The sequence below is a fragment of the Chlamydotis macqueenii genome, chromosome 1 (assembly GCF_036417535.1).
Source record: "Chlamydotis macqueenii isolate bChlMac1 chromosome 1, bChlMac1.mat, whole genome shotgun sequence".
Lineage (NCBI taxonomy): Eukaryota > Metazoa > Chordata > Aves > Otidiformes > Otididae > Chlamydotis > Chlamydotis macqueenii.
The window spans coordinates 50054828-50072661 of record NC_141556.1 but is presented as its reverse complement, the minus strand read 5'-3'; the positions used below and the strand labels follow the sequence as shown (position 1 = coordinate 50072661).

The 17834-nt window shown below is 45.6% G+C and overlaps 1 protein-coding gene across 2 annotated transcripts in view; it reads left to right on the top strand.

Annotated features, from left to right (window-relative positions):
* Positions 1 to 17341, top strand: part of NTN4 (netrin 4) — a 47263-nt gene extending 29922 nt beyond the window's left edge. For both annotated transcript variants that reach the window (XM_086750573.1, XM_086750583.1), the window contains exons 4-10: positions 1018 to 1144; positions 2453 to 2641; positions 8759 to 8975; positions 9690 to 9802; positions 10975 to 11043; positions 12858 to 13028; positions 15593 to 17341. In XM_086750573.1, coding sequence (XP_086606699.1) covers positions 1018 to 1144; positions 2453 to 2641; positions 8759 to 8975; positions 9690 to 9802; positions 10975 to 11043; positions 12858 to 13028; positions 15593 to 15729 — 1023 coding nt within the window. In that variant the 3' untranslated portion in view covers positions 15730 to 17341. The remainder of the gene's footprint in view (positions 1 to 1017; positions 1145 to 2452; positions 2642 to 8758; positions 8976 to 9689; positions 9803 to 10974; positions 11044 to 12857; positions 13029 to 15592) is intronic.
* Positions 17342 to 17834: the final 493 nt, after the last annotated feature.

Below are 17834 nucleotides of genomic sequence, written 5' to 3'. Positions count from 1 at the left end.
TGCTGGTTGTACCTCAAACCTGGCCATGCATCAGACATCTGGAGAGACTTGCAGCTGAAATTCTCTTAATAAAACTATATTTATAAGCAAAATGTTGAGCAGAGTGAAACTGCAAGCACAGGCAGCCACCAAAACAGCTATGCTAGGTAGCTGCCCACCATGCTCCATGGGAAGAGGCAGGGCCTTCAGCCTTGCCAGCAGAGCCATGCTGCTTCAGAGCTTGATTTCACTGCACTGAGGGGCTGCAGGGATGCTCTGGCCTTGTGACTACCTCTTGTTTTCTTTGCATTTGCCAACAGTGTGAGTAATGCCAGCAGCTGACAGTGCAGCTGGCACCAAGCATGCTACGCTGGCTTTTCATCTCTAATTACCCCCTTACACCAGGCTGTCTAGCTGTTAAATTATCTATCATGAATATATCTGAGTATAGTCACTCATGGTCCTTGTGCTATCCTTGTTTTTTCCTTTTTCCTCCCTGTGAGGCAAAAATTCTGCCTAGGATGAGTAGATATCTATGTTTCAGGGGCTTGAATTTCTTTTTTTCTCCTGCTTGTTGATGGTTGAGCACACAGAACTGGGTGCTGAGGCTGTAGGTGCTATCCCTGCAGTACTGCAAAGGTGTATTCATGTTTGGGAGGGAGAAAAGAGAAAGATTTTACAGTGTTTCCCAAGGATGCTTTGAATCTTGGCTTTTTAAAATCTCTCCTGGAAATTCATGCTGCAGCTGAATGCTATCTGCTAAAGATCCTTTTAGATCTCAAGAAAAAAAAAAAAAAGATATGATTGTACAATTCCATGACATGCAGATCATCAAATACTAATCTAATTGAAAGTGTCACTACAGAATATTTGCCTTTGACTGAACTGGACATCAAGGCAGACATCATGCTAGCCCTCTTTCTAGTCTATGTAATAGCATGTAGCTGGTGTGCTATCTCCTGTACATGGGCACTGTTTGTGCCCTGGAGACTCTTTGGGCTTTGCTGTGGGTGATCCTTGCTCTCTTTCCCCTACTAGGTCCATGGAAAATGCATGTGCAAGCACAACACAGCAGGGTCCCACTGCCAGCACTGCGCCCCACTCTACAATGACCAACCTTGGCAGGCTGCTGATGGCAAAACCGGAGCCCCCAAAGAGTGTCAGTGTAAGTAGCCAGCCAGAAACAGTGTCTCCAGAGCCTCTGTTGGAGCGGGACACTTCCTCCTTGTGTCCCTTTTCCCTGTGTTTCCAAGAGGCAGCAGATATTGGGGTGGGTGGGCAGGTGCTTGTGAAGCAGCTGAGCGAGTGGAGAGCCAATGCCATGCTCTTGCCCAGCGCCCACCACATGTTTGTATGACGGGCATGGCCCTGATTGCACAGCCCCTCACTTGGAAATCCTCACAAGACTGTGTTTTCTGTTGGTTTGGCCTTTCTGTGTGACCCAAGTATATCTCCTTGAGATGTGGTCTTCTGCTTCAGGCAGCCTGCAGCCTGCCAGGATGCCTTGAAGGTGACGGGGGACCAGTGTTGTCCCCTCCATGGGCACCACTAACAAACACATTTGTGGGCGTTATGGCCTTCTGCTGCTGGACATGGGCGCTGCTCACCCCCCAGGCGATGGGGGCTCTGGGGAGATTTGAGGATTACTTCTGCAGTGCCAGGGAAGGATGCTCAGGGTGACTGCAGGCTGCAGGGGACCACAGAGGTCACGGAGTGATCTAATTCAGTAACAGCAGCAGTCTAGCCAGAAGGGTGCTGAGGATTAACTGCACCAACCCAGGAAGGTTTGCAGGCATGCTGTCTGCCATGGCTACAATGCTGTAAACACATAAGCCAGCATCAGCCTGCCTATGTGGGCCGCAGTCACGCTCACTGCAGTATGGATGTTCCCCAAGGGAATGACAGTGAATCCCTGTTGCCACCAGCAGCATTTGATGAGCAGGGGTTGGAACAGATCTCACTTGGCCCCTGATTTCAGGCGTCTGGGCATCCAGACTTTGTCCACTGCCAGCACAGGGAAAGGGGGGATGCTCGCCCTCTCTCACACACATCCCGTCCACCTGCCTTTTCCCTCCATCAGATGCAAGGAGCATCCTGACAGTACCCACGTGGCAGATGCTGGACTGGGCACTGCTGATTTCTAAAGCAGGGAGGGAAGGATCCTGCCCTAGCAGGACCAGTGAATGTGGGAGGTCTCCCTGTGCTGGCTAACTGCGTTGCTGCCTTTGTACCAGGAAACCTATACTGGAAATAAAAGAGTTAAAGGGATTATTTTTTTCTTAAAAGTTACCTCTAGAGGTTGGGAAGCACGTATGAAAATGTGAAGACAGTTCATGCATTTGAATGAACAACAGGTTCATAGGTCAGGTCTCCCATTCTAGAACATGATTTGGGTTTTTGTGTCTCTTTTCTATAAATCAACATCTTTCACTGCCTTCATGAATCTTTTTGTTCCCTTTGGCTTTGTCTCAAGCGTGCAAGTGTAATGGGCATGCCGACACTTGTCATTTTGACATGGATGCGTGGCTGGCATCGGGCAATCGCAGTGGCGGCGTCTGCGACAACTGTCAGCACAACACGGAAGGGCAGCACTGCCAGCGCTGCAAGCCGGGCTTCTACCGGGACCTCAGGAAGCCCTTCTCTGCCCCGGATGCCTGCAAACGTAAGTCAGCAACCTTTTACTAGTAAAGTGGGAGAGTGTCAAAGGAAAGGTGATATCTTCCTGCCCCTCCTTGGAGCAATCCTCTTGCTTCAGTGAAGGACAGGGAGTTCTTTGAATTCCCTTTCTGATGCTGTTTGCAAAAAGCAATGGTGCAGTTTGCAGGGCGAAAGCCTGCAGACTCTGTTGACAAATCTATCCCGAGGATCCCTGTAGCCTGGGGGCAGGAGAAGAGAGATGATTCATTGACTTTCTCCTACTATTTTTGGAGAGCAAAAGCTGCATCATGTTTGCATGTTCTCCTTGTTTGGTGATTGCCACAAACTCAGAGTTGGGTTGTGTCAGCCACGAGGGGTGCAGCTGATAAATGTCCTTGCCCACCAGTGCGTATTCACAGCAGCAGCAGGTGGGTACGGAGGGAGAGACAGGAACACGAGTTAAGTGATATTCCAAAAGTGTGACACCGAGGAGGCCAGGCCAAAGGCAATGACTGGGGCACATGTGAAATTAAGTATTTCCTGAGCAAAAACAGCAATCCAAAAGCCATGCTCCCCAGGGACCGCTGTGAGGATGGTGACTCACTGTGGGGGATTCCGGATCCCCAAATCACACTAAGCACTTTGCACTGGTCAGCTAAATATAGGGTGCAGGCATGTTTTCTGCTCTGTGCCTACAGCCACCCACCAGCTTCACCAGATTTCTCCTCACCAACCCAAATCTGGAGGAGGACCTTCCTGAGTGGCAGAAAAAAAGTCTGACTGACATCCTACTTGTGTCATTTGAGGGGACACTGAACACATCTCTCTGCTCCAAAGGAGAAGTACCTAAGGTTAAAGGAAGATAAATTGTTCTGGGGTGAGGGGCTGCACCCTAGGCTGGGAGGGTGTGTGTGGTTGCACTTTTGTCTGCAGGGTCGGATGGGGAACAACTGCTTTCGTCCCACTCCCTCACTGCATATCATCCTTGTGAGAGTGCTAGTGGCCCCGCCAGCCTGTCACAGAAATCCTCCTCCTCTCCACCTTTCGCTCACTGCAAGGAGAAGCAGCAACAGCTGAAATGCCTGTTTTACAACCCTAATTCTCTTTATGAAAACAGAATTGACCACAGTTCTCCATTACTTGTGTAAATAATTATTTCACTGCTATACTATGTACACAAATTTTGTTTTTTAAATCGTGAATTTAATGACATTTTAAAGTTCCTTCAGCTACTAGTGTACATCAAAGTTCCAAGTCTCCTTCTCTGAAACATCAAATACTTTCCCTCTGTAATTGTTGCCAGAACTTAGGCAACAAACTTTTGTTTTGGAGTCTCATGAGTGAAAAAAAAAAGGTTTAAATCTTGCACTTAGACCCAAAGCAGGGACTTGAGGATTTTTTCCTAACTCATGCTTTCAGCCTTGCTGATTAAAAAAAAAAAAAAAAAAACAACAAATAATTGGATTAATTGACTCCTGCTAGATAACACAGGATGAAAGACTGAAATAAATTCTGTGTGGGATCTTCAAGCTCAAAAATGTGGTTTTACTGGGGTTGTGCTACCTTTGCTAGGTTTGTAATTCCCTGTACTCTTTACATGCCAGCTTCCATCAGGGAAGAGCATGCACTTTTCAGAGGTCATTGAACCCAAGTCAAGCTTTGCCACTGATTTGAGTGTAGTCTTCTAGACACCTAAAAATAACACCCTTCACCACGGAGGTGGTGGGAGTAGCCGCCATCTCCTGTGATGTCTCATGTAGCCTATCAAGGAGATGGAGTTTAACAAGGGATGCATTGTAGGGTTTTCCTAGTGCCAAAACGCCCAGTTCAAATCCTGTGGCTGTCTGGAGGGTCCAAGAGGAAGTCAAATGACACCTCCTGGGCTGGCCAGCACGGAGCCTTCTTCCTTGCAAAACCAGATGGAAACAGAGGTCTCAGGACATATCGTTGCAAAACATCCATGGCTTGAAGGGAAGGTTGCCAACAGTGTGTGTGTGTCTGCGTGCAAGTTAGACTAGCGCTAATGAAGTCAGGAATTACATCATGTTATTAGCTATACATTAGCCAAATCCTAGGAGACTCAATTAAAAAGTTTCTCCCAGCCCTTCTGGGCAGGAGGAAGCTGTGGTGATGAGATGATTAATGGGTGTTTTTGTTGATGTGACCCGTGCTCGGTCCTCTCAGCTTTCTGCATTCATCTCTAAACCACTGGCCCATGACATTCCACTTTCCACATTTTTTCTCCCCAAAAAAAAGTGGCCTGACATAAAGACTAGAAAGTTGTTTCCATTACTCTTTAAAGCAACAATCTAGCCTCTTTAAGGACCACTATGTGTTCATGAACTCTGATATTTAAAGGCCAAAGGTAACACATATTTTACAAGACCCATAAGATAGCCTTGAGTCTAGTAACAAAAAGTCTACATTTATATACCCATTGCATTAAGTACATCTACTTTGTTAGCATGAAGTACTCATGTATCTCAGGGAGACAACTGTCCCCGGCATAAACCGGGTTCCACAAAAATGTAGGGATTATCCGAATGCTTTCCTTTCACAGACCCTATTGCTACAAACACACAGATTATTTCTCTCTGGGCTTTTCAAACCCTCACAAATGCTCTCCTCCCTAAGACCCCGGCACTGTTTCCCTTCTGGTCTCCTGCTGCTGGGGCTGCTCCTTGCACCCAGGGACCCGGCATCTCACGGGGGAGCCCAGCAGCTTGGAGGGCTGTGGCAGATGACTAATGACTGTTAAATTAAATTATATAAGACTGATTACATTCTATGCCTGGCACATTTCCAAGGACCATGCCACGGTCTGCAATAACAAGGGACGTGCGTGGTGCCCTGTTATTCCTTCTGGAAAGGCCACAACGTTGCCTGCTTGCTTCTGGTTAAAGGCACTGTTATTGCTCAACCACGAGGTAGCATTGAAAATGTAAAAATACCAAGGTCAAAGTAAATAAAGGAGTTGTTAAGCTATAATCTTTAAGGATACTTTAAAGATTCTTGTAGGTGAAGAGTGTATATAATATTTGCTCAGAAGTAGGTGTGTACCCGATAAAACAAGATGTTCTGCCATTTAAAACAGCCATCTGATGACTCTTTCCCCTCACCATACCTATCGATCTTTTTCTTTACATCCCTCATGAATTTTTAAGCCTCAGCTGCAGTATAATTGCAGACAATAAATCTGATTTTATAATTGCTGAGTTTATTTTTGCTTTTCAACTGTAGGTTTTTGAGGGTAAATATTTGTTATTTCCAAAGGTTAGCTGGAAGCTGAAGGAACCACAACAGTATCACCAATCCAGGGTGGGGAACTCCAGCTGCACTGGAGTCCCACTCACTGCATGTCAATCCCAATCCACATATGTGACACCAGGACAGGCGTCTGTTAATTCATATGTGCGTGGAAGTCACATGCAAAATATTCCTGTGTAGTACAGGGTGGTAAATTGACATTTTAACAATGCTGCTTACAAATTGAAAAGAAAGCAGAAAGATCAAGCTTGTAGAAGGTTTCTCTTGATCCCAGGCTAATGGTGCCCAGCCAGTCGTTCTCTCACTGGAGCTCCCTTGTCTCTGGAAACCCCCAGCCTCGCCGGTGGGATGGCCACGACATGAAACAGGCACTGTCCCAAAGCCTTGCACTGAGAGTCTCGTGCTCTGCACCTGTGTATCCACCACAGGGTGCCATCCAACACTGTCTGTAGCTGCTTTATCTGCTACTTGGCTGCTCCTCTCACCTTCCTGGAGGTGGGTCTTCTATTACCTGTGCTACAGTCAGGTGCAGATTGAGTGGAAGGAGGAAAGCGGGGTCTAAACCCAACACTCAGCACACCAGCCCATCAGGGAGCAGTACCTGCACCTGCCAAATGTCATACAATCAGTCCTGCAGTCCTTTTCTTCTTGACATTGCCATAGTATGGAAGCACTTGGTATTATTTTCATGCATTTCTTTCAAAGTTGGTACAACGTGCTCACATTTAAGCTCTAGAGTCTCATTTCTGTGCTCAGTGCGTAGCGATGGGCTGCACTTTACGTCTCCGCATTGCTCAGTACGTTCCCATTGCAGCACGACACAAATGTTTACTGTGTTGCAAATTTGCCTGCCAAAGCATCCAGATGCTTGGTCCATGGAGGTGGGTGCGCAGCCCTTGTAGACTTGGCCAACCTTTACAACACATCTTTGTACAGCTTTTATTAAAAAGTATAGCAAATTACATTCTCATTTTTAATTGTCATTTTAATTGCCTATGAGCTTGCTGCTGTATATTTTATAACAGCCTTTGTAAATTTAATATTCTTGCCCCACCGTGGTGTTGCCACTGCCATTAAATTTTCCATTAGGAAAAAAATTGTCTGAAAGCATTGTCTAAAACATAAAAAGCTCCAGCCCCAGTAGGACTGGGTGTAAAAATCAACTGAAACCCAACCAAAACAGGGCCGTATCTGAGCAGTGGGTTTAGCTCACGGACTGCGGGAGAACAGAAGAGATTTAAGTGCTTGATATTTCCCCTGAAGGGGCTGAGGAATGCCAGAAATACCCACCACATCTTGTAGGAAAAGAGAGCGTTTGGCTATGTGTGTCAGGTGTAAAACACTTCACAGACTTCAGGAGAAAGGTATGCGAGTCTCAGTGAGTGCTGTTGAAAACTATGCTATTAAAGGTACCAGAGTTCACTGCCTGCAGCTAGTTATGCAGTTTGTGGAGAGGCTTTCTAATCTTTTAATTTTATATAATTATGTTTGTTTGCAAATGAAAAGGGTGGGGAATATTTGGGGATTACTTTGGCAAAGATTTTGGAACCATAGTCGCCTCTAAGTTAACTGCCAATATTAATCTGTCCTTTAATATTTTGAAACGACATTCCAGGTATGTCAAATCCCTGAAACCACAAAAATGTTGTCAGAGTAAAATTAAATAAAAGAGCGTAGCAGTAAGTATTTTAAAAGAAAGAAAGGTTGTGTTGCATGCAGTGGCTTTTCTGCTTTATTGCCTTCGCAGTTCCAAAATAAAAATATTTGTATTAAAATTCGGTGAAAATTTTCACTCCAAATGAAATTTTCTCAGAAAATCCAATTTTGATGTGAATTTAGTTTTAGACAAAAGTCTTTCAGCAGGGAAATTTTTGCCATAACACACAAGGCTGACCATATCGTGCCCTGGTCAGAGAACCAAACCCTGAGGGAAGGAGAGCACGGGTCACCCGGCTACTGGACCTGCGGGGCACCATGTTACCTGCTGGCCAGGTGAAATGGTCAGAGATTTGTCTCACAGTTTTGATAACTGTATTTCTGATCTTTGAAAAGATTAACATCTTTGGGGGAAAAAAGATTGTAGTCTTGCAGCAGACAAAAATTACATACATGCAAAAGAAAAATCCTAAGAAGTAGGCAAGGAAAACTTCACACCATCTATTTTAGGGCATCCTTTCTGATTTGTGAGAATGGCCATTTCTCCCAGTGTGTCCCAGTATGCTTCCAGTGCATCATTCTGCTGCAAGGGGCTGTGGGGGAGGAAAAAAGACCAGCCAGCATTTCTAACATGCACTCTGCAAACCCATGTGCTGGAGTACATGCAAACGCGTATCTCTGAGCCCTTGGTGTCCTCATTCTTTTTTTTTTAATGTTTTTAAATTATGACTTTAAAAGAAAATCAGAGACAGAGGGGTACTTTTTGCTCAGCCTCCACTTTAATTAAAATAACCATTCTGAGGGGGTTTTTGACCTCCTAGATGCAAGATAGTTGTTATTACTTTAGAAAGCAATTATGCTTTGATTCATTTTTGCAATGAAGTACCCACAGCTCTTTAAACAGCATTGTGAGCCAGCCACATCCCTGGGTACTTGGCTGAACTGAAGTCCAGATGCTGCAAGGAAAGTAATAAGAATCTGTTTGGCAAAACATAATGCGAAACCAGGGTAGGCTGATTAATTAAGATACTTCACAAAAGTCATGCAGTATCTAAAGGGAGATTCTAGTCAGGTTTATATGGATGAGAGGAAAAAAATGCCCAGAAACATCATTGTCGCTAGGCAGAGCAGCAGTTTTGCAGGCATCTCCTACGCCTTCCTCTCACAGAGCTTTTGCACTCACACATGCTCTCTCTTTTCCCATGGTGTCCACCCACAGCCTGCTCCTGCCACCCCCTGGGATCAGCTGCGCTCCCCCTAGGACCCCGCACTTTCTGCGACCCCAGCACCGGTGACTGCCCCTGCAAGCCTGGCGTGGCAGGGCCCAGCTGTGACCGCTGCCTCCCCGGCTACTGGGGCTTCGGTGCTTACGGTTGCCGTCCCTGCGACTGCTCCCGCAGCTGCGACCCCCACACTGGTGACTGCCGCAGCAGCAGGTGAGTTAGAGGGTCCTAGCCATGCCCCACACCCCCAGCCTCATCTCCCTGCTATCTCCATCCCAGGGAAGATGTTGCTGCAGCCCAGTTTATGCATGGCATGTGGTCTGAAAAATATCCATTATATAAAATATTTTGGGTTTGATGTGGTCAGGAACTGGGGATGGAGAGAGAGCTGAGGCTCCAGTTCACCTGGGTGCCTGGCACACCATGGCAGGGCAATGGTGAGGTTGGATTATTGACTCTCAGTGCTGGTGTTAATGTATGAGGTGTTTTCTGTAACCTTAACCGTTGCTTGCTCTCCCTGAGCAAAATGTGAGCCTCCAGGAGATCTGAGCAAGAGGAGACCAAAAGGTTAATATTGTTCTGTTGCAACTCAGCTTACATTGACTGCACTAGACTTAGAGTGAGGTTCTGACTTTTAGAAGACAGCACATTTTAATAATACCCCACTCTCTGGATCTTATAAGTTGCTTTTTTTAAACCATGCTGGGGATATTTATAGCATATAAATCCCTATAACGTATTTTAAGCCCAAAATGGATCCGTGACCCACTGTGACACCACTCAACCTGTTCACTTTTCAAAACTGCCCCTTGCATTTAACACCACCAAGACATGCAGTCACGTTATGCTTGGAGGACGGGTTGGTAGTGGCCCTTCCTTCCGCTGGGTCCACAAGGAAGGCTGACCATCTCCCTTTTCCCTCGACAGCTCGGACATGACCTGGCACCATGAAGTGCCTCCTTTCCAGGCAGTGCTCAACGACAGCGAGCCCACCTGGGGCTGGGAGGATGAGCAGGGCTTCTCAGCACTCCGGCACTCTGGTAGGACAGTGGCTTCACACTTTTCCCTGCCCCATCCCTCCTGCCAGCAGCCAGTGTGGATACAGTCTTTTGCACTGGCTTGTAATTAGTGCCCTGACAGTTGCAGGAGGGGATGGATGTTCCTCCATTAATGTCCTGTGCAAGCACTTACTTCCCTTCCACAAGTTGGAGGAGCCTTACGGCTCATCCCATCAATGTGAGGACATGTAAACCCTTTAGGTAGATGCTACATGCTGAAAACCTGCACCCGGCATTAAGCTGTTGGTAAGGCAAGAGTTGCCTGTCTGAATTTGCAGCCCCAGCTCTAAATTTCAAGGCTGAACACTCTCTTTATTTTGTCCATCAGTTTTCAAATGTGTCTTTGTATTCACTAGAACTGCTACCTGTTGGACAAACCAGCAACATTATTTAGAGGGCAGGTTTTGCTGCTTCACAGGCAGGGAATCGGAAATTTCCAAATAAAAATTTATTTCCCCGATACCCACAACAATTTTAGCATCGATTTCAACTTACAATGCAATTCAACATTGCCTAGCATTTCAGCTACAGTTTCAGCTGAGGGAGTTTCTTCCCTCCAAGTTTGGAGGAGGCGAGTGCCCCATGAGGTTGCTGTGAGGCTATTTGTCCCGGCGGTGCAGTGTCAAGCTGTCCTCCCTTGCAATCACTGCGTGCAAGTAGGCAAACGTCATTTCCTGCAATTTCAGAAAGCAGCATGATAAAAATCTCAAAGATACAATAATTGAGTTAATTGAGGGGAAAGCACCATCATTTGTCTGAGCAACTTCATTTTAAATGTAAATAAGTATATCATGTTATTCTTTTCTTCTAAGATCAAGGAAGTCATTAATCTACCTTAACCTCTGCAACATTTCCTTTTAAAATTTTGTCTGGTACATTACGGTGTGGAAAACACCACGGGGAAAGACATGCATGTTATTTGCATCCCAAGGCAAAATACTAAGGCCTTTGTTTCCCTTGTCTTCAAATTGTAAACAAGGAATAATTGCCCTTGAACTAAGATTGTATATTCAGCCTAGATCTGAAAATAGGGCTTTTTTTGCATGGAGTTTGTAGATCACGTGAAAACATCTGGCAAGTTCTGGGCTCTGCCCGTGAAGGCTCCGGACTTTTAAGCACGATCCACAGCCATTTGCTTCCTTCTCTTTCCCCAGGTAAATGTGAATGTAAAGAGCAAGTTTTAGGGAATCCCAAGGTCTTCTGCGGGATGAAGTACACCTATGGTGAGTTTCGGGTGAGGTGGCAGGGGTGTAGAGGGAGGTGCTGCAAGGTGGTGCAAGAGTGTAAAGCACAAGAGGTACTGCTGTGTACACCGCTCTGTCCCAGCAAACCCACAGCCTAATTGGTCTGGGGGCAGATCTTTGATCTTTCCAAAATGTATAAATATCATGGTGCCAAGTCAAGGTGAGTGGAGTGTCTTGCTCTGTTACCCACCTTTCTTGCTACCAAAACACCCGTGTGCCAAAATCATGGGAGGACAAGAGCTGGAAGTGTCCCTGAGAGGTTGTCTACGCCCAAGACAGACTGTAAAGCACTTTTACCAAAAATGGATCACTGAAACTGTCTCTGTAGACCAGCATGGTCTAGAAATCAGTAAATCTGAATTACACTGCATGTAAGAAGGGACAGTGATCACCACACAAGACACTACATGGAGAAAACTGCTCCAGCAGCTGCTGGGAGCTTCCCCCCTGTCAGCAAAGCTCAGCTGTTTCAATGGGGTGATGTATATTGTTTGTGTGTCTGTTGAATTTAAGTGAATGAGGGGAGGCACTTTGTTTCTCAAGACCTCTCCAGTGTGTGCCAGTGAACCGCCTCCTTCATACCACAGCAGAGGAAGGAATGCTCTGTGTAGCACTCCCTTCCTTCACAGTCTTCCAGGAGTCTCTTGCACCTGTTTTGTCTTGCACTGAAGTTGAAAATGCACAGAGAGATAACCCCTGCCTCTGCAGGCTGCGGAGCAACCCACAAAGGGAAGTTCAAGGGGCCGTCAGCTGTTGAAATATAGCCCTGGCTTAGCGATATTAGGAAAAAATCTGATTCTGCTTTGCTTTACTCCCTGGCTGCGATAGTGACTGTGTTTAATCTTGCAAAAGATAAGAATTTTTTTTAAAGTCACAAAAACCCCAAGTTCATAAATCTTATCTAAAGTGCACTCAGGCTTCTCACCCTTTCATTGCTCAACATGCAAAGGTGTCACCTAAACAGGAGAGACAGATGAATTATGGGGCTCATCACGACCTTCAGGAGGCCATACAGTAGGAGGAGAGCTTTCCCTGAGCTGCCTTACATGCAGCCCTGAATAAAGCACCACCACATGGTGATACCTACCAGTGTAGGTATAAGCACGGTCAGGGGGAGGCACATGTGTGGGACCTGAGCCTCTACCATGCAGGGTCTCAGCAGGTGGGATACCAGACAATGGGAGTGTGCCTGTGGGTATCCGAGCTCAAAATACTCCACAATTTGCCTCAGTCCCCACCAACGTCTCAGTCTCCACCATTGCATTTGGATTTGACAGTTCTGCAAAGCAGGAGGGCTCACCAGAGTGGGATGGGGGCAGCCCCTCACACCCGTGCCTGCTGCCTGGCCTGCCCAGGCCAAGGCCAGCAAAGCCTCCAGGTCCATCCCTAAAATAAAGGCTTTCTGCTTGATTTCCAAAAGTGCTAAGGAAGCCGAAGTCTTTGCTGAGCTCCAGGGTAAAATGGGGCCCTCATAAGTTTTGAAAATCAGGTCATTGGACCTGTCCCACTGCCTGTGTGGCAGGTCCAGGGCCCATGGCCAAACCAACCATCAGCGTTCTTGCCCATGGGTGTTGGGTTGTGTGCGCTCCCCCAGCAGCAGCACTGACCCTGGGCTCCCCAGCAAGGAGGATCAGGCTAATTCCACTGTAATGAAGTAACTGTCCTCACTGCTGCGCCCAGACATCTGAATTAGACAAAAAACCAACCAAACAAACAATCAAACAAACAAAACATTTTAAAAGGCTATTGTAAATAGTTTACATATTCCTGGGTTTAAATTCTTGTCTTCTCAGTAATCAAGACGAAGATCTTGTCAGCTCATGACAAAGGCTCCCATGCAGAAGTCAATGTGAAGATCAAGAAAGTCTTGAAATCTACAAAGCTGAAGATCCTCCGAGGCAAGAGGACACTCTACCCTGAATCCTGGACTAACAGAGGCTGCACTTGTCCCATCCTCAATCCTGGTAGGTTTGAATCCCTGAGCAGTGCATCTCCAACACATTTACACAGATTTCATTCCCACTTTTCCGTTCCCTCATGACAATGAGCTGAGATTGCAGTCCAGTGTTTATTAAAAATTATTGGCTGTTATATCATTTGTATTCCAACAGCAATCTCCATCAAATTTGAATTTTATAGAGAAAAGCTCGGTTCATTCTATAGATTTTCAAACATATGATTCTCTTAATGAAGCGTAGTAGAAGTCTTAGATCTTTGCCAGTCTCAGTCTCTTCCCAGAGGGAGGGAGGTGCACATCACACCATGACTACTTGAATCCATAAAACCACATTTAAATCTAATTTGAGTCATGATATTGTACTTAAGCTCTAATCTAAATGCAAGGGAAGATGTCTTTGATACTAGTTTGCATCTACAAGATTTGGAAGAGATTCTCTTATGCAGTGAGAGGGCAGCTTTGACTTCACAGTTTTTTCTTGTCTTCTTTCACTGAAATGGAGCGCTGGCTAAACAGTGCATGCAATCTCTGGTATGGATGAGGAGATGCAGACTCAGGGTTTTCTTCAATAGAGCAAAACTAAGCTCCAGCTGACACACCTTTCTTTACAACTCCAAGATAAACCAACAGTTACCAATTAATTCAGATAAAGGGTTTTCTTTCCATAAGGCACACACATCACTTGGAAATCACCGATCGAAATGTCAGCTTCAGTGCTGAGACATCCTTTACGTATGCAGCACTAGGAACTTCCTTCAAGGGGAAGGGCTGTCTGTGAGGCTGGTTCACACAGAAAGGTTATTCATTGATGAGGTGTTTGCAGTCTTCTTTCATCTCCACTGGAGTGACCGTCTTTGGCTTTGATGGCAAGCTGCCTTGATAGCACAGCTGTAGTCAGAAAGTAAGGTGCAAGGGTCAGATGAATCAGCAGCATTAGGCAGGATTTCACTGTTTAAGCACAGTAAGACTTTGGATATTGGTGAAACACCATAAATCTATAATTAAATAGATTCAAGTGTTTTACTTTTCCGTATGCAATGCAAAGACAAGCAAAAAAGCCTTAATATGAACTTGGAGGAATGTTGTGGAAGCTCTCAGACACTGATCGTGCAGGGTGGCCCCACACCTGACATGCAGCTTTGCGACTTCACTAACTTCAGAGGAGCTTCACTGCTTTTCCCCACCAGAGGAAAAGACAGCATTAATCACAGAATCAATGAAGATTGCTTGGTCATCAGCAGAAGGCTGGAGGTGCAATTGTCTTTAGGTACAGCCAGGCATCAGACACATCAGGTGTTGCACCCTTGCCAGCTCTCACAATTCACTCTGCAAAGCTTGGTGTTTTCTTGAAATGCAGCTGTTGGAGTCTCATAAGTATAAATTAACTTCAGCTTTCATAGTGGAAAGAATTTGTGAAGTTTGGTCCTAATGGGAAGCTTGAAAACATCAACTGAGTGCATCTTTAAGATTCAATCATTTCAAAGGGACAAAAAAAAGGATCCTAGGTATTTTTTTAAAAAACCTTCTGATTTTCTTTAGCTACCACATTCATTTCTGAATGGTTGGCAATGCTATGTTAGCAGATTTAACCCCCTCTCAGAGTAAGAGCTTATGACCTCCAGATGAACAAACCAAAAACAGCCAGATAAAAAGCCAAGCTGACATAAAACAATTTCCTTACGTATAGCTACAATGGAAACTCCAAGCATTTATCAGAGCTCCATGGGCTCTTTTCAGATGGTACATGTGCTTGTTTTTCTACAAGAGGATATTCACTACCCACTGGACACACCCACAGAGGCAGGTTGGACTTCTGGGGGGACACTGAGCTGAAAGGTTTAAAGGTCTCAGTTGTCTGCAAAGGAACAGGAGCCCTTCCCCGCCTCAGCTCTGCCAAGCACAGATGCAAATAAGCAGAGAGCTGCCTGCCAGCAAGGCAGGGCAAAACGCGCAGCCCCAAGTCCTTGTTTGCAGCATCTCGGTCGTTTGAGTCCTTTTATTTTTACACTTCTGTAACGTCAAGCCCTACTGAATCAGCAACCACAGCAACACTTGCTTGCTCTCTGAGGGTGCCTGCCACGTTTCTCTCTCAAGGGAGATAGATTTAGGGGCCCTTGAGGAGTGATGTTTATAACAGCAGGCTTGACATGGCCAAAATGAATGTCTTGCAAAGGGTGATACTGCCATACACATATCCTGTGTTTACTTGGCAGAAGTGAGAATGTGTGTGCCCAAAAACTCAGATGAAGTAGATAACAAATTGTATTGAATTGAAGAAAAATACACTTGACCTGTAACTGGGCGACACTCTCCCTTTCTTCTGAACTATAAAATTAAAACCTAAGAAAACATGAGCAGAGTCCCGGCTGTGGCCAGGAGGGAGCGGGGCGACTGAGCACTGGAGGAGACCCATCTTCCCCAGATATATACATATATATGAGAGAGTCTATAAATATTTCTTCATGTAAGTGCTTTTTTACACGGGACTAGATATCCAGGCTGACTTTGCAGCGTCAATAGTCCTCTTGAGCATAGCATTGTGCAGTTCCTTATTGTTTTGCTGGTTTGCAGGCTTGGAGTATCTCGTGGCAGGACACGAGGATGTCCGAACAGGCAGACTCATCGTCAATATGAAAAGTTTTGTCCATCAATGGAAGTCGGCTCTCGGAAGAAAGGTCCTGGAGATTTTGAAAAGAGACTGCGATTAGAAATGTGTGACTGCCTAGGGCATTTCTTTATGCACAAAATGCAACAGCCTTCACAGAGAGATGACCTCTAGGATGAAAACTGGAATGTAAGAAAATAGTGCCAAAACATGTAGCAAGGCGCTCAGAGTTGTAGGTGCTGTCTAATTTAACCCTTCCTGGCCAATGTTCATTCACTCGCCTGTAGCTTCCTTGTCAGGGGTTCACCTGAGCTCAGCTCATCCTTACATTGAGGGAAACAAAAGGAAGAGCAGACACTTGTCTGGCTCCAGTGCGATGTTGGAGCAACTCCTATGAAGCCACAGATCGCCCCAGACTAAATTGCCACCCTAGAGAGGGAAAGCATGCCCACGAGCTACAGCTGAGAAGCAAAACATAGCTGCCAGTGCTGCCAGTGTGGATCCTGAGTGACTTCCAGAGGCTCCCAGAGGATGCTGTGGGGAAGGTGATGGCCACAGCAGCAAGCAGGCACTGCAGTGTAGCAGCAACAACGGCTCTTTAGAAATACCCCCTTGGGTCAGGACACGGCACCCGTCAAAAAGAATTGGGCACCGGGAGCTTTTAACTTGCTCACTCCGCTGAAGGTTTTGGGGGCTACATTCTCTGCCGGTGCTGGTGAGGATGCAGCTGCTAGAGTGAATTGAATCTCTGCCTTGGCACAAACAGAGCATGAGGCAGAGGCTGGCTCTCCACCTGCCACACAGCTGCAGAGAAGAGCCGGCTCCAGAGGGTGCAGTGTCTCTCAGCTTTTGTCCTTGAAGTGTTAAAAAACAACCCTAACCCTAGTGTAAATATTTCATTGTATAAAGCACTTTACTACCTGCCGCTTCACGGTGCGGGAAGTCTTAATTGCGTTGGGGAAAGAAGAGGTTGAAGGTGGCACGTGAAAAAAACTCCCTGAAACAGAAGCACTCCTGAAGACCCCCCCAGTTGGACGGTGTTAACGGTATAAAGGGAACGGCCAGCCTGGCACTGGCCACTCAGAGTATCTGAGGATACAATCTGAAAGATAAAGTATTTGCACTGAAGTCCCAGCTTCAGACTAGCACTTGGACCCCGTGGGCAGGACTCTAGCGAGACTTCGCAAGCAACATGAGAAGAAGAGACTTTGAGACAAAAAAAAATGCAATTGCCAGAGGAGAAAAACTCTGCCTGCAGGAAAAGGAGTGGATGCAGAGAACAGAAAGGACTCGCATCCGCTTAACACAACCCAGCGATTCATGGTGGGCCTGGAGTTTATTTTATTTTTATGTTAGTATTTAAAACTGAACATTTTGTTTTCTTCTGTGTTATTGTTTGCAATATATACAGCCATTATACTTTCTCATTAACACTAGTATGGAATATAGCACAGTTTACTGCAGTTTTCAGCACTAAAATATATCTTTTCTGTAAAGCATCTTTAAACCACATGGCATAGAGTGTATTTTATTCATGAGTGTGAGGGGAAAGAAAAGGAAGACATACAACACAAGAAAAGTCGCAAGTCTACCAATCCGCTTTACGTATGTATTTTTCTTTCAAGGTCCTGTGGACTCACAAAAAAAAAAAAAGATACTATTTTGGTAATTTGTTTTTATATCTCTTGTATGTAATAAATATCATATGATTTCAACATCTTCATCTCCTGTTACTGCTTACACCACTGGCAATGCAGTCTTCATGCCTGCACTAGAGAGCACAGCAAAGATGAAGCTGGGTAGGGAGAAGCTGTCATAGGGGATGTTTTGCTGTCTGAAGGATAATACTCACCGTATCATAAAAAGTCAAGTAGCGTGGGTGGCTCACAGAAATCCCATTTCACTTCTATTTTGGGAGCTCTTCTCATAAGAAGGAGAATTGTACATAAATATTTTCAAAGCTGGCCAGATCCTTGCATCCACACAGGCCTGATGGCTGAGCTGTAGAGGAGTCACCCATAGAAAGCAAGGCAGGGATGGCAGAAATCAGGCTCACTCCCTACATTTGAAATGGTGAAAGGAAAAAAAAATGAAAGGCTGTGGAAATTAGTACTGTGACAAAAGGTCTATAAAAGCACCATAGGTGAAGTCAAGCATCAGAAATGAACAGCCAGAGGGTCAAGGCATAATCTGCAATGTGGGTAGCAG